General features: G+C 38.3%; 1 protein-coding gene across 1 annotated transcript in view; it reads right to left on the reverse strand.

Annotated features, from left to right (window-relative positions):
• TRIP11 (thyroid hormone receptor interactor 11) overlaps positions 1-24,201 on the reverse strand; it is a 65,164-nt gene that overhangs the window by 32,071 nt on the left and 8,892 nt on the right. Inside the window, exons 3-11 of the mRNA XM_052659841.1 lie at positions 22,314-22,424; positions 18,648-18,917; positions 16,279-16,347; positions 14,364-14,529; positions 12,277-12,636; positions 8,787-8,827; positions 8,161-8,247; positions 3,968-4,180; positions 354-3,374 (exon numbers count right to left, since the gene is read on the reverse strand). Coding sequence (XP_052515801.1) covers positions 354-3,374; positions 3,968-4,180; positions 8,161-8,247; positions 8,787-8,827; positions 12,277-12,636; positions 14,364-14,529; positions 16,279-16,347; positions 18,648-18,917; positions 22,314-22,424 — 4,338 coding nt within the window. The remainder of the gene's footprint in view (positions 1-353; positions 3,375-3,967; positions 4,181-8,160; positions 8,248-8,786; positions 8,828-12,276; positions 12,637-14,363; positions 14,530-16,278; positions 16,348-18,647; positions 18,918-22,313; positions 22,425-24,201) is intronic.

A 24,201-nucleotide genomic window follows, 5' to 3' on the forward strand; every position in this document is an offset into this window, starting at 1 on the left:
AATCTAGCGCTACACATCAGTGGAACTATCTAGTAATCTTGGGAAAAACTTTTCCTCGGATGCCTCTGAGGGAAGATTTATTTAGAACGAAGCACAAGGCAATGGCAACCCACTCCAGTGCTCTTGCCTGGAAAATCCCATGGATGGAGGAGCCTGGTAGGCTGCAGTCCATGGGGTCGCTAAGGGTCGGGCACGGCTGAGCGACTTCACTTTCACTTTCCAATGCTTTGAAGTACATAGTTCTAAATGAACAAATTCATCTTCCCTTTGAAAGATAACATCGATAAAGCAGCACACTAAAATTTCTCCTCCACCCCCAAACTTCCTTCCACAACACACCATCCAGAACATACCTGCTCTTTTTCTTTCAGTAGTTGCTCAAAAGCTACAGCCTTCTCCTTCAATGAATGGCACTCAAATTCTTTTTCTCTCAGCATCATAGAAAACTTCATATTAGTCTCCTGTAATGCTTGATACTCTGTTTCCTTTCCCCTGGATGTTTCTATTATTTTTTCATTTTCCCCCTTTAGTTTACAAATGTCCATTTCTAAAATTAATGTTCTCTCCTTCAGGTTCGTTACTGCTTGCCTCAAAAGTTCATTTTCATTCACTTTGTTGGTGAGATTTTCATTCAAAGCAAGTAACTGATCACTTTTGGCTTTGATCAAGAGGTCTTTTTCCTTCAGTGACTTTTGCAGGCTCTCCTGTTTCTCCTTCAGCAGCCTCATTTCTGAATCAGTCTGTTCGTGCTCTTTTCTCTCTACCTCTGAGGAAGCAGCAATCGAATCAGACAATCTGTGATTATTTTCCTGGAGAGTTCTAATCGTCGCGTCTTTTTCCTCCAGGGACCTTCTTAGCGCTTCTATTTCTTGTTTAGAAGATTCACTCGACACATCAGACTTAACTGTTCTAAGAGACACTGCTGTCTGAAAAGCAGTCGATGATTCAGGGGAGAGCTGCGGTGAAATAATATCAAGTTTTCCTAAAAGAAGATCTTTGGTATTGCAAAGCTGCCCTATGCTGTGCTGAACCTGTGCTAATTCCTGACCAAAATTCCTGAGCTTGGTTTCGTTCTGCTCGTAGCTTTCGATCAGGCCCGTGTAGTCCACTTGTAACTTAGAGCTGTTGCTGCTGTCCACCAACACCTGGGCCTGCAGCTGGTGAAGCTCCTCCTGCAGCTGCGCAGACTCGCGCTGCATGTTCTGCACTGTGGTCATCACCTGCTGCTTCCACTCTTCCATTTTCTTGACCTGCTGTTTTAGCTTATCTCGTTCCCGTAGGAGCTCCTCAAACTGATTACTATTAACACCTCCAACCTCATTTCCACTGTTGGATGCTTGTAAAACTGTCAATAAGGTCTGACATTTTTGACTTAATGCATCGATTTCGATGTCCTTTTCTCGAATGATACGGGATAAATTCTGAATGGTTTCTCTAAACATATCTTGGCCACTACTTTCAAATCTCGTAAAGAGTTTTTTATTTTCATCTTGCAGCTTATTGAGGGCTGCCTCCTTGGCAGCCACTATATCCATCATCTTGTGGTATTCTGTTTTGAGATGGCTATTCTCCCTCGTCTTCTCACTCAAAACAGCCAGCACCTGCTCTCGCTCCATAGCATAGGCCTGCAGCTGCTGTTGAAGGTAAACGACATCCTGGGGGTAGGAAGTGGAAGAAATTCGAGCGTGAAGAGCTTGTATCTCCAAATCTTTCTGCTGGATAATCTGAGTTAGTTTACCAACCTCATCTTTGGACAGCTGATCAATCTGTTTAGTTAGAGATATATTCTTTTCATTTAGAAGTTTAATCTCCAGCTCTCGTTCTTTTATTCCTTTCACTAATCTTTCAGTTTCAGCTTTAGATAAATCGTGCTTCTCACTTCCATTTTCTATATTAAGGCCTTGAACTTTTGTTTCTTGAAAAATAACAGAATTCTCTGTTTGAACGTCCGGTCTTTCTTCATGCAACTGGGTTTTGATTTGTTCAATTGTCTTTTGCAAATTCTTAATTTGCTCATCTTTCTCTAAAAAGAGCTGGGTGTGTGTGGTGTTCATTTGCTCATGCTGGTATCTAAACTCATCCATTTCTTTCTTCTGCTCCTGTAAAGACTGAAGCAGCTGTATTTTACTCTGGTTTTGATCTTCAATGATCTTTTGATGATGCTTTATTTCCTCTTCAAGATTACCCTTTATTATATTCAGCTGATTCACCTCGGATTCTAGCTCCGTAATACTGTCAAGGGTCTTAGGTTCAGCCGCCGGTGCCGCTCGGCTCTGCTGCTCCCTCAGCCGCTCCAGCTCCTCTTTCAGATGACTGTTTTCTTCTTTCATGGAGCCAAGGCTTCTGTCTTTTTCCTCTATGGTTTGCCTTAAAATTTCATTTTTTCTTAAGGCCTGAGTATATTTATTTAATTCCTCCTGAAGCTCTGAACTTCTTTCTTGAAGCTTTTCAATAAAAATTTCTTTCTCATTTACAAGTTGGGTCAATTGCTTCTGCTCTTCTAAACTAGATGACAAAATTTTCTTAGTTTCCTTATGATCAGTTGCCATCTGCTCAATATTCTTTTTGAGTTCTGCTATTTCCAAGTCCTTCTCTTGATTGAGTTTAATTAAACGTTCATGGTCTAACTGTAATGCAGAGGTGCTCAAATGACGTGCATGGGACAGTTCTTCAATGGTTTGCTCATACTTGCTTGCTTCTTCCAACAACCTCTTTTCAGCCTGACACAATTCTGCTTCTAACTGTTCTTTCTCCAGCTTTAGAGCCTCCACAACGGCATTTTTTTCCACAGCAATCAGACTGTTACTTGCAAGACACTCTTCCAACTGATGTCGGACATCTTCACATGCTAAATTCAGCTTTTCATTTTCCACTTTGAGATCAAAAGCAACTTTCTTTAAATTTTCATTGAGGCGTTCTATTTCTGAAAGATTTTGCTTTAAGTTTCTGACTTCAGCTTCCCTTTCTTTAAGTAAGTTGTCCTTAAAATTACTGTCAGAGTCTTGATTAAGAGACTGCGTTAACTCATCCCTGACTCTAGAAAGCTCTTCCTCCTTTTGTTTAATATGTTCCTGAAGTTCAAAGTTCTCCTTCTGGATACTTAGATTTTCTGTGTGTGATTTATTTAGCTGGTCTACTAAATCATCTACTTTATCCTCAAGCTTCTGCTTGCTTAAATGTAAATCATTTAGTACCAGTTCACTTTGAATTAACTTTTCTTTTTGCACATCTAACTCTCTAGTAATGTTCATTTTATCATCTTCAAGCTGATGAACTCTGGTTTTTTCATCATTTAGATCTTTTTTCAGTTTACTGATGATATTATCTCCCTCGTTTTGTTGTTTTGATAGCTGATCTTTGATCAAAATCATGTGCTGAAAGAAAAAGTAATTTGCACAGTAACTTTAAATATTCTCTCATTTTAATACCTAAAGAAAACTTTAAAAAATGTCATACATAATAGGAGAATAATTCTTAGACATTTCTAATCCTTAAAGCAACTTTTAAAAAATTCCTAACAAAGTTATTTACTAATTATCTTACAGCAAATCTATTTTTGGAGAGGTTAGAACTTAAAAGCAAAGAAGATAGATGATATACGTTGGTAATTTTCAACTCAAACACGGAAGCAGGGAGACAACAAACTATAGCCCACAGGCCAAATCACACCTGCCTGTTTTTGTAAATAAACCTTTAATGGAACAAAGCCAGGCTCATTCGTTTGCATATGACGACAGCAGAGTTGAGTAGCTGCAAGTGAGACTACGTGGCATACAAAGTCAGGTATTTACTATCTAAACTTTGCGATAAAAGTCTGACAACCTCTATAACTAAAGCATCACTAAAATACTGATTAAATCACAGAAATTAAATCACATCAGTATTGCTTATTAACCCAATGTTCAGTCTACTGAGTAGAATTTACTCCCTCACTGTCTTTAATATAAAATATATTTAATACAGTTACCTTTGTAGCCTCTTGGTTCTGTTTATCCAATTCTTCTAACTCAGCTATTAGTATCTCCTTTTCATTAATGCTCTGATTGAGTTCTTGTTCCTTTGCCTCCAAATTTCGTCTTAAATTACGTAATTCTGAATCCAAATCCACGTCCCTTGCAGCTGTACTTTTAACTACCTCATACTCACTGTTCAGTTTTGAAAGTGACATGTGAAGTTCTTCCTTAAATGATAAAAGAAGAAAAAACACCACATACTGTCAAATGGAAAAAGAGACACCAAAAGATTAAAAATATACATATACAAGCTTGGGAATCTATTTTTAGATGTTCTCTGTTAGAAACATTACTGAATGGTATCTCAGTAGTAATACATGAAATTCAACAAGCCACAGCCTTCATTCATTTACATTTTATTTGCAGCTTCAACCAAACCATTTCTATAATCCCAGACAAGATACAATAACCGTAAGTTTGTCCTCTAGCTCCAACTCCTTTACACAAAAGTCTTCCTTTTTGAGAGGATTGCCAATCCCACTCCACAGCTACTTCCCTTCCGTCTCCTTTCTTCCCACAACACACATACTTTTCAAAATGTCCCAAGCCTTCCAGCTCTCTTCAATTTCACTCCCTAACATTGCCACCAACAGCCACAGACAAAAACGAGAAATATCAAAACTCAATCACTAAAGTTTGTCCTCTCTAATTAGAAAATAAAAGGTTTCTTTTCCCTCATAAAATTAGTTTCCCTTATTCTTGGTTTCTGTCAGAACATAAAACCTTTTCTTGACCCAAGAAAGAACCCTCTTTTCCTTCCTTTACCATCTCACCTAAGCACAGACTAGGTTCCCCTCTCTCAAGCCTAACACTCCTAAAGATAAACCTGTGTGTGATTTTTTAAGTGTATTTTATGTTCTGTCCTATTTGTATTTAATGCTTCTCCTCAAAAATCCCCAACATGGGACAGTTCCCTACGCTTCAACATTATTTCAATCACTGAATATGATGTTTGTGACAAACTCTCTATCATTGTAAAGACATCTTTCATTGACAGAAATTCTTTTTTCATAACTTTATTTTTGGCTGTAGTGGTATTCGTTGCTGCACGGCCTCTTCTTTAGTTATGCCAAGTGGGGGCAACTCTTCATTGCAGGTGGAGGATTCTCATTGTGGTGGCTTCGCTTGTTGGGCAGGAAGGGTTCTTGGGCACAGGGGCTTCAGTAGCTGCAGCTCCCAGGCTCTAGAGCACAAGCTTAATAGTGGTGCCTGGCCTCAGCTGCTCTGAGGCATGTGGGATATTCCTTTATTAGGGACTGAACCCATGTCTCTTGCATTGGCAGGCAGATTCTTTACCACTAAGCCACCAGAGAAGCCCTGACAGAGATTTCTAAAAGCAAACTTCTATGGAATCCTTTTTAAAGTAAATAAGAATCTCAAATTCCTATAGATTAGTATATATCTTACAAAAGAGACCAATGAAAACTATATTAGAACATTTGCCTTACAATTTCATTCTCCTCCAATTCAAAAAGTTTCTCCTGAACTACAACTGTAAGATGGAAACAGCATTCTTATGCCTTTCTAAAGTTATCTGTTCAATTAGAAGAACCACGAAAAGAACTTCCCTAGCAGTCCAGTGGTTAAGACTCAGCACACCCATGGAAGAGGGCATGGGTTTGATCCTTGGTTGGGGAACTAAGATCATATAGGCCAGGCAGTGTGGCCCAGGAAAAAAAAAAATTCCAAGATGAGAACCATAAAACTTTTTGTCACGTGCATCTTAAAAATGTACATGACTTTGCAGGTGTTTCTGGCATTCTTAACCGGTGAGCAGACCCACTGTAGCTGTTGCTCAGTCGCTCAGACGTCTCTCTTTGCCACTCCATGGACTGCAGCACTCCAGGCTTCTCTATCTTTCATCATCTTCCAGAGCTTGCTCCAACTCATGTCTGTTGAGTCGGTGATGCCATCCATCTTGTCCTGTCATCCCCTTCTGCCTTCAATCTTTCACAGCATCTGGGTCTTTTCCAACGTGTCCGCTCTTCGTATCAGGTGGCCAAAGTCCTGGAGCTGGAGCTTCAGTCCTTCCAGTGAACATTCAGGGTTGATTTCCTTTAGGATGGACTGGTTTGATCTCCTTGCAGTCCAAGGGACTCTCAACAGTCTTCTCCAACACCACAGTTCAAAAACATCAGTTCTTTGGTGCTCAGCCTTCTTTATGGTCCAACTCTCACATCCATACATGACTAATGGAAAACCCAGAGCTCTGACTAGATGGGCTTGTGTTGGGAAAGTAATAATCTCTGCTTTTTAATATGCTGTCTAGGTTTGTCACAGCTTTTCTTCAAAGGAGCAAGCATCTTTTCATTTCATGACTGCAGTCACCATCTGTAGTGATTTTGGAGTCCAAGAAAAGAAAGTCTGCTATTGTTTCCACATCTATTTGCCACGAAGTGACCGGATGCCATGATCTTAGTTTTTGAATATTGAGTTTTAAGGCAGCTTTTTCACTCTTCTCTTTCACCTGCATGAAGAGGCTCCTTAGTTCCTCTTTGCTTTCTGTCCTAAGTGTGGTACCACCTGCATATCTGAGGTCATTGATATTTCTCCTGACAACCTTGATTCCAGCTTGTGCTTCATCCAGCCTGGCATTTGGCATGATGTACTGTGCATACAGGTTAAATAAGCAGTGTGACAATATACAGCCTTGACCCATAGCAGACACAATTCAATCAAAACTTGCAATGGATTATGTAGCATTAAAAGAAAGGAGAAACAGCTATCAGGAACAGTTATAGAACCCAAAATTAACACAAGAAGGTTACAGGCCCTGTCAAATTCATGTAAGAGATTTGAAAACTACAAGATACACCTATGCCACCAGTTATAGAAAGGAATAACTGAATGAGTAGAATGCAGTGGAAGAAGAGAAGAACAGAGGAAACATATACAATAATTTAAAATGACTGGAAGACACTACAGGCATTTAGTGGGTAGAAAAGTGGGGGCAAGGAAGCTACGATTCAGAGGACAGTGCACACAACTAATTCTCCCACCTGAATGGCAACAGTGTCCCTTTGAGAAACACTATCTATATATTATACTAAATGTGCAAGGATAGTGAAAATATAATATTAAGGTATGTGCGAACATCATATAATATGCTAATCTTTGGGCTTTAAAAAAACGATGTGTGTCTTCAGCTGTGTCTGTTTGCAACTGCATGGACTGTAGTTCACCAAACTCCTCTGTCCACAGAATTTTCCAAGCAAGAATACTGGAGTGTGGTGCCATTTCTCCAGGGGAGCTTCCTGACTCAGGGATCAAATTCTCATCTCTTGAATCTCCTGCTCTGGCAGGTGGATTCTTTACCACCAGCACCACCTGGGAGGCCCATCCATATTTATATATAAAAACCATATATGCAAAGACACAGTCTGGAGGGAAATACAAGGAACTGATAGATAAAGAACAGCTCAGAGGAAGAGGCCAGTCAACAGAAAAGTGAAGAATACTCAAGTTTTACTGTCTGCAGTTTTTTAGGATGTATTATGCTGAATACAGATCAGAAAATAAGTGTTACTATTTTAAGAATTAACATTTTAAATCGAGTTGAGACACCGGCCTGTGAGAATAATAAATAATACTGGCCTACAACTGTTCTGTATTTAAGAAGCTACCTTAACCAAAGACTTACCACCCAAGTGGTACAAGCATTAAAATGTTACCTTTCCCCATTCCCAACACTGCATTACAGAATCTTATTCCATCCTTGCCACCAGTATACTTATTTCTACCAGTGAGACTGTCTCCCTTTGCCCCTCACCATGAAGAAATTACTGTCTACCACAACAGACACATTCTGGGACATACAAGTAGTATACAGACAATATAGTATGTCACTCTAGACTCTAAACCCACCTGTGTATACTGCTGTTGTCAAGACTGATGTAAAACCAATACCGAGCCTTTACCTATCTTCTCTGCCTACTGCATCTGCCTACTGGCTGATCTCTAAATGTAAATTCTGAAAAGCCTCTCGTATTCTGAACCTTGCCCAAGTACTTCATCCTGGTTTGACAAGCATCAATGAGATCAGCTTTACCCTCAGGACTCCTGAGAACTGAATACGCCATTCTGATTAAAAACTGGACCTTGGTTATGATCTACAATTTTAATTCGCCTCCATTTTTATTGTACCCACCTTTTCTTGATTTAATAATGAATTCTCTTTTTCTAAAACCTGGACATGCATTTTAAGTTTCAGATTGTCTTCAGCAAGATTATTATCCTAGAAAAACGTTAAAACAGTATGTTTTCAAATAAGAAATGTCAGGTGTACAAAAAAGCAGGCAAGTGATATAACTGTGCATTTCTACTCTTTGGCAATATATAAAAGTCATAAGCATACATGGGACCATCTAAATCCAATCATTTTATAGACATTTTTAAAGAGGATTTATTACATTTGAAAAAATATGTCAATACATTTACAAAATAACTTGCAATCATTAAAAAAATTTTGGAATTCTCCTTGAATTCTTTAGGGGAAATCAAAATCAACTACTACTGTCTATACATACATAACATCTGTCAAATTAATCTTCTAGAGATATACTTGCATTTTTCAATTATGTAACTTTTAAAGTAATGTCAATTTATGATGTGAAAAGTTTCTATTACTAATCAGCAAACATAAAATTACAAGATGAACGTTCCAAAGATAAGTTCACATGAATTTGTAAAAAATACAAAATAAGTAATTGTAATCAAAATACTTTCTCTTGGTAAACCAGAGACAAAAGCTTTCTCTCTTAAAAATGAGTTTACCTGGTTTAAATTACTCAGTCTCTTTATTTCATTTTCAGCATCTGTAAAAAAAAATGAATCTGACATTAAGATTCTTGGAAATAACTTAATAATTATATCCTATATTAAACTCTGAATGAAATCCAATTAAAATGTTATTTTTAAGCATAATGACCAAGCCCAACAGTGAAATGTAGTTTTATTATTTTGTATTTTTGTTTTGACTGTACCAAAGAAGTCATAAAATAAATGCCAGTCAGAAATTATGTTAAAAGACAATTCTACAGAATAGTATAAGAAAGAATTATAATTGTATTCTGGATAAATCTAAGTTACTACCTTGATTAAAAACATTAACAACTACATTCACAATGAATTGATTAGCCTGTGCAGCAGGAATATAAGAACTAAGATTAGAATTTTCCTGGGCTCCAAAATCACTGTGAACAGTAACTGCAGCCAGAATATTAAAAGACCCTTCCTTTTTGGAAGAAAAGTTGTGACAAACCTAGACAGCATATTAAAAAGTAGAGACATCACTTTGCTGACAAAGGTCTGTATAGTAAAAGCTATGGTTTTTTCAAGTCATGTATGGATGTGAGAGTTGGCCCATAAGGCTGAGCACCGAAAAATTGATGCTTTTGAAATGCGGTGCTGGAGAAGACTCTTGAGAGTTCCTTGGACTGCAAGGAGATCCAACCAGTCAGTCCTAAAGGAAATCAGTCCTGATTATTCATTGGAAGGACTGATGCTAAAGCTGAAGCTCCAATACTTTGGCCACCTGATGCAAAGAACTGACTCACTGGCTAAGACCCTTGATGCTGGGAAAGACTGAAGGCAGGAGAAGGGGGCAACAGAGGATGAGATGGTTGGATGGCATCACCGACTCAACGGACATGAGTTTGTGCAAAAGCTGGGAGATAGCGAAAGACAGGGAAGCCTGGCGTGTTGCAGTACTGGGTGTCACAAAGAGTAGGACATGACTGAGGGGCTGAACCACAACAAAGAGTTATTGAAAAGAAATGGAGACACTCCACACAGAAAAAGCAACAGAGGCAAAGGCAACAGAGTTCAAACCTAAGACTGCTGGCTTAGGAGCAACACACAGAGCTCAACACAGCTGAACTTTAGAATGCTAGAATGAAAACAGCTGACACTGCAGAGGCACACAGACCAGATCACGAAAGACATCGCATGCTCAACTAAGACGTTTAGACTGTGCACTCAAGTTCACAGGGAGCCACAAAATAACCAAATCAGGGGAGTGACCTACTTTACATTTCTCAAAAATCATTCTGGGAGCAGAAAGAAAATATATTGATTGAAGAAGGATCATGGAGACCACAGAATAACAGATAACACGTTTATAATGCTTATTATGGGCTAGACACTGTTCTAGAGAGAACGTTTCACCAACTCATAAAATCCTACTACCACCACTATGAACGCAATAGGATTATCCCAACCATATAGATGAAAAAACCAAAGTATAGGGATGTAAATTAACTTGCCCAAGGTCAGTTAGTGATGGAGCTGGATTCCAACCTAGTCATGTTCTTGACCACTATGCTATCCTGCTCTACCGAGACTGCTTCCCAGGCGGTGCAGTCATAAAGACCCCACCTGCCAATGCAGGAGACACAGGAGATGTGGGTTCAATCCCTGGATGGGAAGATCCCCTGGAGCAGGAAATGGCAACCTGCTCCATTATTCTTGCCTGAAAAATTCCATGGACAGGGGAGTCTGGTGGGCTACAGTCCATGGGGTCACAAAGAATGGGACGTGACTAAGCGACTGAGCACCAGAGACTGCTATAGTTAAAAAGGCAAAAAGAAACTGTGATTTGCTGAAGTCATTCACTGACGGGGAAATGGAAAAAAGGGGAGAGACTAGAGCAGTAAGTTTTTAAAGCAAAAAAACTCATATACATCACCCAATATATTAAAAAACAAATTTATTTTGAGAAGAACAGAGCTACTTTGACGTCAAAGGCAAAAGAAGTCCAGAATCCCACCGCACAGCCTTCCCTTTGCCTCCACGGCTTCCCGAGACTGAGGCACCTAGGAGAAAGCCTGGAGCTCCTCTGGGACACAACCCTGAAAGAGCACTGAGCAGAGAAGTCAAGTCAATAGACCCTTCAGGGCTTGCATGGTGACATCAAGTCTTCTCTTTTGGGAGAATGGTAACTGCTACCTATCAAAGTAGGGAAAGGAAGACGGGAGGAGGGCCACTCCACTTTAAGTGTAACCTTGCATTTACTCCAGGTCAGGAGCTCATGATAAACAACTAAATAAGGAATACAGAAGGGGCACGGCGGCTGGGGGGTGAGAGGGAGGGTTGCAAGCAAACAAGGGCTAGAAACCACCAGAGCTGGAACGAATGAGTTTATAAACTGACAGCTCATATTGTGGAGGAGAGTGAAAACCAAAACGCATCTTTTCAGTGGAAGACCTCCCATTATGTTTTCTGGCATAAACAAATAAAAGTGTTTGGCCTATTTCATTCATATTTACTTTCTGTATCCTAGAACATTGCGGGGGGGGGGGGGGGGCGGGTGTGTGTGTGTGTGTGTTAGTCACTCAGTCACGTCCGACTCTTTGAAACCCCATGGACTGTAGCCTGCCAGGCTCCTCTGTCCATGGAATTTTCCAGGCAAGAATACCGGAGTGGGCTGCCATTCCTTTCTCCGGGCAGTCTTCCTGATCCAGGGATCGAGCCTGAGTCTCCTGCATTCCAGGCAGATTCTTTACCATCTGTGCACCAGGGAAATCCAGAACAACGGTATGTAACTAAGTATAATCGTGAGCATAGTAAGTGGTGGGAGACCTATGGCTCCTAGCATTCTAAGGTCTGCTTAGACACAGATCATTTTGAAAGGTAATACAGACTTTTGAAGAAGGTAGGCTGCATTCTGTAAATGGAGGGTCTGGGCCCTGATGAGTTATACGAAGTGTTTAGTAACCTCCTCCCAACAAATGTCTATATAAACATTTCTCAGAAATCTACATGGGCTCCAACATCAATAGTGTGTGTGCGCTCAGTCCTGTCCAACTCTTTGTGATCCCAAGGACAGTAGCCCACCAGGCTCCTCTGCATGGAATTTTCCAGAAAAGAATACTGGAGTGGGCTGCCATTTACTACTCCAGGGAAACATCCCAACCCAAGGATCGAACCTGCACTTCTAGCATCTCCCGCAGTGGCAGGCAGATTCTTTATCACTGTACCACCACCTAGGAAGCTCCCTAAGTCAATGAGTTCCACACAAAAACTTAAAAGATGAGGAAGGCAAGACACCTACCTAATTCTTAACCCTTTTAAGTAGAAATATCCTATTTGTGATCTATTAATTACAGTACTGAATCCAAAGCAAACAACTCTATTCAAATTCCACACAGTTATTTCCATTAACACTTAATTTCCATAAAGTGTTTGATCATTCACGTGTTTGCCTAAAAAAACAACTAGTATGAAATGAAATGCCAATGAGAAATAAGTTGCAAACATTTTATACCAGACAGTGCTTGCTGCAGTCTGAACACTTCTTCTACTGATAAACTCTGTGGAATTCTTTCCTTTTCTGTCATCGTGTCACTCTGCTTCTCAAAATAAGGCTGTAATTTACTACATTCCAGTTTCAAACTTTCACATTCTTCAAGTATTTGTCTGTTTTCCACATTTAGTCTTTCTTGTTCCCTCCTCAAAACATCTCTGTCATTTTCTGCAGAAGACAGTTTTCTACTTATGTCTTTTATTTTACTCTCAAGTTCTTCAATTTTTTTAGTAGACTCTACTTTCTCAGCCTGTAGAACTTGAATAGTTTTTTGCACCTCTTGGGTTTTAGAGTGATCAGTTACCGCAATTCCTGGGCCACCTAGGACATAAACATAAAATCAGGGACATATCAAATGCCAAGTACCAAGAGACAAATAGCCTGCTATATACAACTGAAGACTCAACAGACTTCAGAACTTGAAAATCTTAAAAAGAAAAGTTAAAATAACAGTGAGGTAATACTACTCCTATTAGAATGGCCAAAAGCAGAAGAATAACACCAGCATACGCTCTTAAGCCACAGGGACTCTCATTTATGGCTTGTGTGCAAATGCAAAATAGCCAGTCCGGAAGAGCTTAATGATTTCTTATAAAACTAAGAAATACAATATTCTTATCATATGATCCAGCCATCATACTCCTTTCATATTCACCCAAAGGGGTTGAAAACTTACATTCACACAAAAACCTGAACAGCAATGTTTATAGCAGCTTTACTCATAACTGCCAAGACTTGAAAACCACCAAGATACCGTTCATGCATGCAAGCTAAGTCGATTCAGTTGTTCAGTAGGTGGATGATTAAAATCTGTGGCATAGCCAAACAACAGAATATTATTCAGTGCTAAAAAGAAATGAACTATCAAGCCAGAAAAACATGAAGGAACGTACACCTGAAATTTATAATACAGTACATCAACTATACCTCAATAAAAAATTACTTAAAAAAAACACAGAAGTTTAAACGTACATTCCTAAGTGAAAGAAGTCCATCTGAAAAGGCTACCTATTATACGGTTCCAACTTTGTGACAATTCTGGAAAAGGGAAACAATGAAGAAAATAAAAAGAATAGCTGTAAGGGTGGGATAGGGGAATGAACAGGCATGGCACAGAGGATTTTTAGAGCAGTGAAAATAATCTGTATGATACAATGATATACTTGTTCAAATCCATAGAATGTACACCACCAAATGTAAATCCTAAGATAAATATGGACTGTGGGTGACTATGATGTGTCTTGGTAAAAAATGTAATATTCTGATGAGTAACGTAGACAGTGGGGGAGGCTGTGCGTGTGGAAGGATAGGGTATAACCAAGATCTCTGTACCTCCTCAATTTTGTTATAAATTTAACACTGCTCTAAAAAAAATAGAGTCCTTTAAAAAAAAAGTTAAATTACTATAGTAAATAAAGCATTTTTAAATAGAGGAAAGATATTGGGCTGTGCTGTGCTTAGTAGCTCAGTAGTATCCAACTCTTTGAAACTCCATGGACTTCAGGCTCCTCTGTCCACGGGGATTCTCCAGGTAAGAACACTGGAGCAGGCTGCCATGACCTGCTCCAGGAGATCTTCCCAACCCAGGGATCGAACCCAGGTCTCTGGCATTGCAGGCAGATTCTTTACCAGCTGAGCCACCAGGGAAGCCCAAGAATACTGGCGTAGGTAGCCTATCCCTTCTCCAGGGGAACTTACCAACCCAGGAATCAAACTGGGGTCTCCGACACTGCAGGCAGATTCTTTACCAGCTGAGCTACCAGGGAAGCCCCAGGAAAAATATTATTTGAAATCAAATACTAAAAGCCTTTGTATCGGAGTCTGAAAAAAAGTGAAAACACACCAAACAATGCAAAGAAATCTCTGTTATAACTGTTTACCACAAAGGCAAAAGGACTTTTTCATTTTCGCAGAATCTTAACAACAGTGGTACCACTGCAAATTTCCAGCAGATGAGAAGAACTAGTCATTTATTCATTCTTTAGAACTTAGACCAAGTTTATATCAGCTAGGTTTGTCATTTAATATATCAAAATAAAATTAATAACCTTGTTGTAATAGATTTTCCAGTTCTTCAATCCGATCTTCATAGTCACTTAATTCTTCTCGATGCCGACGAGTTATTTCTGTCAATTTCTGCTGATGTGCGTTCTGTAATACTGACATTTCATGTTGATGGTTATCAATTTCCTGACTTCGAGTCTGTTTAAGTTCCTTAAAAAATTTGAACAAAGTTAACCACATTTATTTATAATAAATAAGTTTAAGCTATTTCATTGTTGTTCAAAAGTCCATATTATTAAAAATAATTCTCTGAACATGCTAAGGCTGAAAAAAGTTTAAACACAGGCTTCAAATTTGCATAATTCTAAAAGACTCCACCCTTTCCTTTCTTGGGCCTTAAAAAGTTTTTCTACTTTTAATGAGGAAGCACCAGGAAGAAACAACTGAAATAAAAAGCAAGCAACACCTTTTTTTCATTAGTATCTGTGACCATGAATTTCTCCTGCTAATGACATAGTCCACCAATATCAGGGGACACCTCTGGCCGATCTGTCCCTGTTGTTGCCCTATTACAGCTGTTTTTTTGCTCAGCCTTTCCTTCCCTCAGTCTTGATGGGACCCCTAAACTGTCAACCAAGATGTCTCACTACCCTAGTTGATACCACTTTCTCTCTCCTAGGAACCTGAATCTTGAGATGCATCTTTCAAAGGAGGAAACCGATGAGACCAGAAGCATTATAATAGCCGCACCCTGGAGAGCCTGTCCACTGTGTCCCACTGCCTACATTTCTCACACTGGTCCAATTTCTATCCTTCCTGAGACTAAAATGGTCCATTTTTCCTTCAATCCTGTGGAGAGACTATTCCTGACTTCTTCCAATAAATTCTCTTATACTTTACTTATCTAGATACAGGGTTTTTTTTGCTTGTAGCCAAGAATCTTAACCTGTAAATTAACCTCGATTTCCTGAGAAGACAAGTGAAGCTATTCTTTAGTCTTTCGCACTTACTTATGTGCCAGTACTTGACAAGGATCTTTACACTTAAGCTTCAAAAACAATCCTTCAAGGGAGGTATTATGATCATATCTACTTTACTGATGATAAATCAGAAGCTTGTAAACGTTAAGTAATTTGACCAAAGCAGGACAGCTGGTAACTAGTACGGCCAGGATTCGAACTCAGGTCTAAATGAGGAACTCATCCACAGAGAAATTAAATTCTCTACATGACAATAATTTACATATTAAAAACAATTCATTGCTTAAGGAAATGACTGATACAAACTAGTAAAGTTCCACCATGAAGGGAAAACAACTATTTACAGTAAATAACATTAACATTATATTCTGTCAGTGTTCTTTAACCTTAATCCTTGAAATTTCAGTAACCCTGGAACTATTTCAATAAACAGTTTTACGAGATACACAATAGCAAATAGACTTACAAAACATAAACTATCTAATAAATAAATGTTCAAAAACAAATCGGAGAAGGCAATGGCACCCCACTCCAGTACTCTTGCCTGGAAAATCCCATGGATGGAGGAGCCTGGTAAGCTGCAGTCCATGGGGTCACTAAGAGTCGGATACAACTGACCGACTTCACTTTCACTTTTCACTTTCATGCACTGGAGAAGGAAATGGCAACCCACTCCAGTGTTCTTGCCTTGAGAATCCCAGGGACAGGGGAGCCTGGCGGGCTGCAGTCTATGGGGGTTGCACAGAGTTGGACACGACTGAAGCGACTTAGCAGCAAAACCAAATGACTTTGGAAAGAGATATTTTTATATTCTTAAAAGTGTCATAAAGAATAGAGAAGATATAAAAATGGCAAAAAAAAGAGACTATCATAATCTATAAAGTACTTTTATAAATTAGTCTTTTATTAATTTAGGCTTATACTTTTAATAAGCAAATTTTAGATGTATAACAGCCATTGTTTCAACAATCCACCTTACCTTAATGATATTTTGCAGTTTGCAGATTTCACTTTGATCAGAGCTATCTGATCCTTGTGCTTTAGAAGTCTAGATCAGAAAAACAGAATTAGAAAGTAACTGTACTGATTTTCTTATAAAAGAGAATGTCAAAAACTAACTTTAATAAAAGATACTTTTTTTTAAAAAAAGGGGCATTCGCACAGGGAATACAGCCAATATTTTATAGTAATTTTAAAAGGAGTATAATTCATAAAAATACTGAATCACTATGTTGTACACCTGAAACTAACATACTGTAAACCAACTACACTTCAGTAAAAATAGAAAAAGAAACATAAGTAAGAAAGAATGGGGGTCATTTCTCAGACAAATTCTTATTAAAGACTGCCAAGCACCTTTTAAAGAACCTAGTCGGACAGTAAGTAATAATACACAATAAATAAACAATACTACTCAAGAGTCTGTTAACTAATTAAGGAAGACAATACCTTTACAAAATAAGAAAGAAAATACCACAGAATGTTTTTCTTTGCTTAACAAAATTTAAATTTGATGATAATCAAGCAGCTTCCTAAAAGGTAATTTCTAAAATGGAATGTTACCCAATATTAATGCTAATATTAATACTACTAATAATGCTAATATTAATTTATTGGCTTTTGGATGATTTTCTTTTCATTCAAAGCTGTGTATTGCTCATTTATCTTTATTAACATTCACCACAGCATGCTAAGGAACCAAAAATTGCTCTCTGATTAAAAGAAGGAACACAATACATTAAAAAGAATACAGGGCTTGGAGTTGAAAGATGTGTGTTTAAAGCACAATTTAAATCACTGTGACAATGAATGTTATTACTTAAACCTTTACTTTGCTTATCTGTAAAACAAAGGTAATAAATACCTCACATAGTTATTAAAGACAATGTATTAGATTAGTATACAGGGAAACATAAAAATTAAAGTATGATATAAATATTAATTTTTATCATGCCTTTCTAGAAAATTAAGCCCCCTGAAATGGACCCAATTATACCTTTTTCACCATAATACCCCAGTACAGGTCTGTCTTACAGAAGGCATTCAAGATATGCTAAAATAAATATACCCAAAATTCATCTTTTCCACAGGAGCTCTTACCTTGGCAATGTTTCTTCGAATGTGTTCCTCAGATCATCAGTATCACCAGAGTACTTATTTGACTATATTTTCCATCACCCTAAAACAGCCTACAAAATACTAACCTTGAATCTCTGGTTAGTAACAGTGGAGCTACAGTATCACCAAATTTCTCAGGTTATTCTTTAACCTGAGAAAAGAGGAACTACCATCTTTTAGGAATAAGATGGACTAACAGATCATCCTCTCTAAGGTTTATCTTGGGTACTGGGAACATCCAGCAACTCGGGAAGCAAGGAGATCATTTTAATTGGGAGGCTTTCTCCTTTACGTAACAAGATTACACTCACAAAAAGATAAAAAATAATCTCCTATACTTTATTTTTCTCCACAATGATAAAATAAAAGTCCATATAAGCAATATTTCAGTTTATTTCAGGTCTTGAATACACTGGCTACCTCAATAATACATAAAATCTGATATACAAGAAAAAAAGGGATTCTTGGAAGAAAGTTTACAGTCCAAAATAGAAAGGACTTAATATCTATTCTAATATTTGAGAAAAAAACACAAAATAGTTTGTGTCTTGTAATACCAATCTATTATCAGATTTTTTTCATTTAACATATAACTAATGGTGGCTGAAATGGTAAAGAATCTGCCTGCAGTGGAGGAGATCCAAGTTTGATCCCTGGGTCAGGAAGATCCTCTGGAGGAGGGAATGACTACCCATTCCAGTATTATTGCCTGGGCAGTCCCATGGACAGAGGAACCTGGTGGGCTACAGTCCACTGGGTCGCAAACAATGCAACCAAACAGTCTGACCTCAGTCAGACATGACTGAGCAACTAACAGCAATGCAAACAAGAACCTCACACCACCATCTACATGAACAGTTTCAAATGGGGTGCCATGGAGACCTGAGTTCCACTAGGTAAGTCTCAGGGACTCCAGGGAAAAAGTGCAAGTTCAACCACAGGAACTTTGTTTTTATCTCTTTTAAGGGCTGAACTTGTAACTTTTATCTTAAAAGTTCTCTTGCTTTAAATTTAAAATAATTTTTCTTTCAAATATTGTACAGAAGAGGAAACTGAGGCTCAGAGAAAGATGACCTGACTAAAACCAATTTACAAAGTCACTGGCAGAATTAGAATTAAAATACAGGTTTTCTGATTTCCTAGTCCAGGGTTCTTTCTGATACCAAAACGTCTATATAGAGCATGAACATTTTTACTCAGTTTTCAGAAACTCATGAAAATTCTACCTACCTGAGCAATATGCCTCCAATGGCCAACTTCAGACTCAAGTCTTGAAACTTCATTTGACAATCTATTTATTTCTCGTTGTGATGAAATGATGTCACCAAAATCCATGTCATCGTCATGAAAACCTGAAGCATGACTTAAACCATACCCAAATGGCGAAGACGCGGTAGTTACTGGTCCAGCTCCTGAATCCACTGGCTGCGCAGCAGACTGCAGCTTCAGCAGCTGATCCTGCAGTGCAATCTGTCTTGCTTTAAGATGGCTGATTTCCACCTATATTTATAATCCGTATTTTAGAGAAAGCACTGTGAAATAATCATACTGACCCTTTAATATATTCATAATGTTACAAGTTATAATATTTAAAAAGTACCAATGATTGTACTCTACCAACTGAATCCAAGTTGTCTATAACATCCCAATGTAACACTTTTATTTCAAAAACAAACATGACTGATTACCACAGTTAAAGCAGAGATAATGTTTTGATTAGTATGAGGAAAAGAATTCCACTCATACATCAACTAAAGCAACAAAATGCTCAGGTAAACATCAGTTTACCATTAGGAGATACTACATTATCAGGTAGTTTGGCAAAGGCAGTTTCTTCGGGTTCTGTTTGTGATTATCAAGCCTCAAGAGATGAGAAAATAAAAGCTTCAGCAGTCTATGCACTGTTGAGTTTCCTTCGAACACCTGTTGGAAGAATCTTTTGAACCTGATTGTGAATGGCTGGATTTGGGCTAATGCACCGTGAGTCATGTATGGATGTGAGAGTTGGACTGTGAAGAAAGATGAGCGCTGAAGAATGGATGCTTTTGAACTGTGGTGTTGGAGAAGACTCTTGAGAGTCCCTTGGACTGCAAGGAGATCCAACCAGTCCATCCTAAAGGAGATCAGCCCTGGGATTTCTTTGGAAGGAATGATGCTAAAGCTGAAACTCCAGTACTTTGGGTACCTCATGCGAAGAGTTGACTCACTGGAAAAGACTCTGATGCTGGGAGGGATTGGAGGCAGGAAGAGAAGGGGATGACAGAGGATGACATGGCTGGATAGTATCACCAACTCGATGGACATGAGTTTGAGTAAACTCTGGGAGTTGGTGATGGACAGGGAGGCCTGGCGTGCTGCGATTCATGGGGTTGCAAAGAGTCAGACACAACTGAGTGACTGAACTGAACTGAACCGTGAGTCAGGTAACTTGGACTGGCCTACACAACACAGCTGAAAGCAAGCTTTGATTTATTAATCTGATCTTCACAGTAAGCCTTGTAGATTATTAATTAGCCCATTAGTCTCAGAAGGAAATAATGTATTCAAAGAGGCCTTGGTTTTGGCCTTGGCAAAGAGAGGCCAGTGAAAATCTAACTCTGCTCAGGAAGAGAACGGTATAAAACTTGTGATATGCCAAATGGAGTTGTAACTGAAGGCTGGCAATACTAAGTCAACATCCAAAAGAAGTTACAAACACAGGACTTAGCATAATGCCATATCCATCCCAAATGAGAGATTACACAAAACATGAAAGTGAGTGAGCTAGAGAAAGCTAAAATAAGCTTTCTGTAAAATACTCAAGCTAGTCCAAAAGATATCCTGCCACAACTAAGGAAAATCTGACCCGAGGAGATAGCCAATGAGTAACAGTATTTCTACAGGTATAATGTCAAGGAATTAGACAAAGAAAAACCAAATATAAATATGTCAGAGGTCATAGCAAACAGACACTTTTTCGTATCAAAGCCCCTTCTCCAGTTGAGGTTTATAGAAATGTGCAAATCTTATTTTCCCATAAATGATATGAAGCAATCTGCGTCTCTGGGCAATCTGAACATCACAATGAAGGCAACAAACAGACTCAGAAAACAGCAGATCAAAAGTATACCTTATCTCTGATTCTGGTAAGAAATAATGAAGTCAACAGTTCTTTCCAAATGTAGCTATAATGCAAAGGAAGTTCTTATCATACAATAGGCAGTTACATCAAGCTGTAGAGGTAGAAAGTACAAACTCTACTTAAAAAGATGTACTCCTAAACTTGAATTTTTCATTTGCCCTCTGATACCAATAGCCAAGTAAAAAATAAAATATCAAAATTTTCCATAGTTTTCTCAACTAGGATGTAAGTATCAGAATAAGCTAAGGGATTTTTGAAAAATACCAGTACCAGGTCCCTTCCCAGTACGCTAAATCAGAATCTCCAAGATCTAACAATGTGTATTTTTCATGATTCAGCTGTAAACCTGTAGGTGGGAGCTACCGCTCTACCGGAGTATAAGTCAGTGCTGCTCAAAGCATGTCTGTGGACCAATGTAATGAACGTTTGCTCCAGTCCATGACAAGTATAGAAAACTAAAAGAAAAAGGTTTAAAAACTTTCAAAGCAGTTTGACAGAGTAATTTTATATCTGCTGCTAAGTCACTTCAGTCGTGTCCTGCACTCTGTGCGACCCCATAGATGGCAGCCCACCAGGCTTCCCAGTCCCTGGGATTCTCCAGGCAAGAACACTGGAGTGGGTTGCCATTTCCTTCTCCAATGCATCAAAGTGAAAAGTGAAAGTGAAGTCGCTTAGTCGTGTCTGACTCTTAGTGACCCCATGGACTGCAGCCCACCAGGCTCCTCCGTCCATGGGATTCCCTAGGCAAGAGTACTGGAGTGGGGTGCCATTGCCTTCTCTGCTGAATCTTAAAGAAAAAAAAAATGGACTTTTCACTTTAACTTTAACTTATAAATTTGCTTTTTACACTCATTTTACCTTGTAGTAATAGTGTATTTTTCTGTATTGTGTTGTTGTTTTTATTGTATTTTATGAAATCAATTCCAAACAGATTGGAAATTTAAGTTCTTTAAATATTAATCTTTAATGTGGTTTACTTTTTCATCTTAGAAATCAATGCATCTAAATTTTTAAAACCCAAATATAAAGTGATTGTAGAAATGAGTATTTAACCAACAAACTGAAGAACATCCCAATGATCTGAATAATTAAATAAGAAAAGGCTCAATTCTATAGAAGCATTTACTGAATTCCACTTATGTACTAAAACTAAAGAGAATTCAGTGACCTAGGTACATACATATAAAACCTAGGTACACAGTCTATATTTTAAGGATTCATAGTAACATTGGTTAAATTATATACTATTGGCACTGCAAAGGCAAGATAAGCTACCTCCAAAATAACCATTTCTATCAAACTAAAGAGGAAAAAACATACAGAAGAGGGTTAAGTCAACTATAAAATACCTAATCTTCTGTTTTTCCATGGAAAAGCCGGTAAACACAAATAAGCATATGTTAACATTTGTAGTTAAAATCATCTTCTTTAAAAAAGAAATGTTATTAGCAATCACACTGATTTAAAACAATTTACATAAATAGGTGAGAAATCAGAAATTGTAAACAACATAGGCCTGAAGATATTTTATACAAAGACTTTTATTCTTCTGGAAAACAGAAATTAAACTCCACAAAGGTTAGTTCATGTAATATAAATATAAACGCTTACATAGTCCTTGTTAAATTAGTGCTATCACACTGAGTTGGGAATTATTAACTTCAACACCCTTTTTGATATTTTCACAAATCTAAATAGAGCTTGATTTATAACTCTTAGAAACCATCCTAAACACACTGTAGTGAAGTAAATATGAAATCTGTTATAACCTTTACCTCTTTCTGTTGTAGCTGATGTCGGTAATTCATGGATTGCTGCTTTATTTGAAGCTCTGATGCCTCATGCTTCTCTTCCAGATCAGCACAAAGTTTTTTGAGTCTCTCATTCTAGAAGCAAAGAAAAAAGTGTTTTCAACAAAAAGACACGTTATGTGCAGGACGTTATTAAAAAAAACATATTGTTTCATGCACAAGAAAGATGAACTATATAGTAGGTCTCAGAATTTTGATTTTTAAAACACAATTCCAATTAAAGTTACATGTACAATAAGCATGTTAATAGATTACGCATAATTGTTTTTTAAAAACCCTGCTCAGCTTGATTTTCTGCTAAGAGAAAGTCACTCATCAGTGGTTCCCCCATCTTTGTACACCCAGTGTCTAACACACTGTAGGCAATAAATGTCAGGAAAATGAGTGACCTAGATTACATGTTTCAACTTTTGTGTTCTCCCTGAACGGTACAAGTTTTTCTGTTTTTTTTTCAGCAGTACAAGTTTTTTAAAGAAACCCTTTATAAAAAGACTTATGGTTGAAGTATAGGTAGGAGGCCAAAGCCTCACATTGCTTGTCTGACTGAACCCCAGCCTCCTGAGCAAGGCATCTCTGAAAAATTCATTTTGAAAACCACTACTAGAACTGTTTGAAAAACTACACTTAAAAGTACAGAAAATATTCTAAATATAATTCAATAAATTTAGATATCACAATCTTTTAAGATATTGGAAAATATGGATGAAATTACTTAAATTTTCGGTTCAGTTCAATTCAGTTGCTCAGTCGTGTTTGACTCTTTGTGACCCCATGGACTGCAGCACGCCAGGCTTCCCTGTCCTTCACCAACTCCTGGAGCTTGCTCCAGCTCATGTCCATTGAGTTGGTGATGTTCTCCAACTATCTCATCCTCTGTCATCCCCTCCTCCTCCCGCCTTCAATCTTTCCCAGCATCAGGGTCTTTTCCAATGAGTCAGTTATTCACATCAAGTGGCCAAAGTGCTGGAGTTTCAGCTTTTAGCACCAGTGCTTCCAATGAATATTCAGGACTGATTTCCTTTAGGATGGACTGGTTGGATATCCTTGCAGTCCAAGAGACTCGCAAGAGTCTTCTCCAACACCACAGTTTCAAAGTTATCAGTTCTTCAGCACTCAGCTTTCTTTATGGTCCAGCTCTCATATCCATACATGACTACTGGAAAAACCATAACTTTGACTAGATGGACCTCTGCTGGCAAAATATACTGTCTAGGTTGGTCATAGTTTTTCTTCCAAGGAGCAAGGGTCTTTTATGGCTGCAGTCAACATCTGCAGTGATTTTGGAGCCCCCAAAATTAAGTCTTTTACTGTTTCCACTGTTTCCCCATCTATTTGCCATGAAGTGATGGGACCAGATGCCATGATCTTAGTTTTCTAAATTTGAGTTTTAAGCCAACTTTTTCACTCTCTTTCACTTTCATCAAGAGGCTCTTCAGTTCCTCTTCGCTTTCTGCCCTAAGGGTGGTATCACCTGTGTACCTGAGGTTATTGATATTTCTCCCGACAATCTTGATTCCAGCTTGTGCTTCATCCAGCCCAGCTTTCTGCATGATGTACTCTGCACTTAAGTTAAATAAGCAGGGTAACAACATACAGCTTTGATGTACTCCTTTCCTAATTTGCAAACAGTCTATTGTTCCACATCCGGTTCTAACTGTTGCTTCTTAAGCTGCACACAGATTTCTCAGGAGGCAGGTAAGGTGGTCTGGTAGTCCCATCTCTTGAAGAATTTTCCAGTTTGTTGTGATCCACATAGTCAAAGGCTTTGGCATTGTCAATAAAGCAGAAGTAGATGTTTTTCTGGAACTCTCTTGCTTTTTCGATGATCCAACAAATGTTGGCAATTTGATCT

Source organism: Budorcas taxicolor, chromosome 21 (assembly GCF_023091745.1).
Source record: "Budorcas taxicolor isolate Tak-1 chromosome 21, Takin1.1, whole genome shotgun sequence".
Classification (NCBI taxonomy): domain Eukaryota; kingdom Metazoa; phylum Chordata; class Mammalia; order Artiodactyla; family Bovidae; genus Budorcas; species Budorcas taxicolor.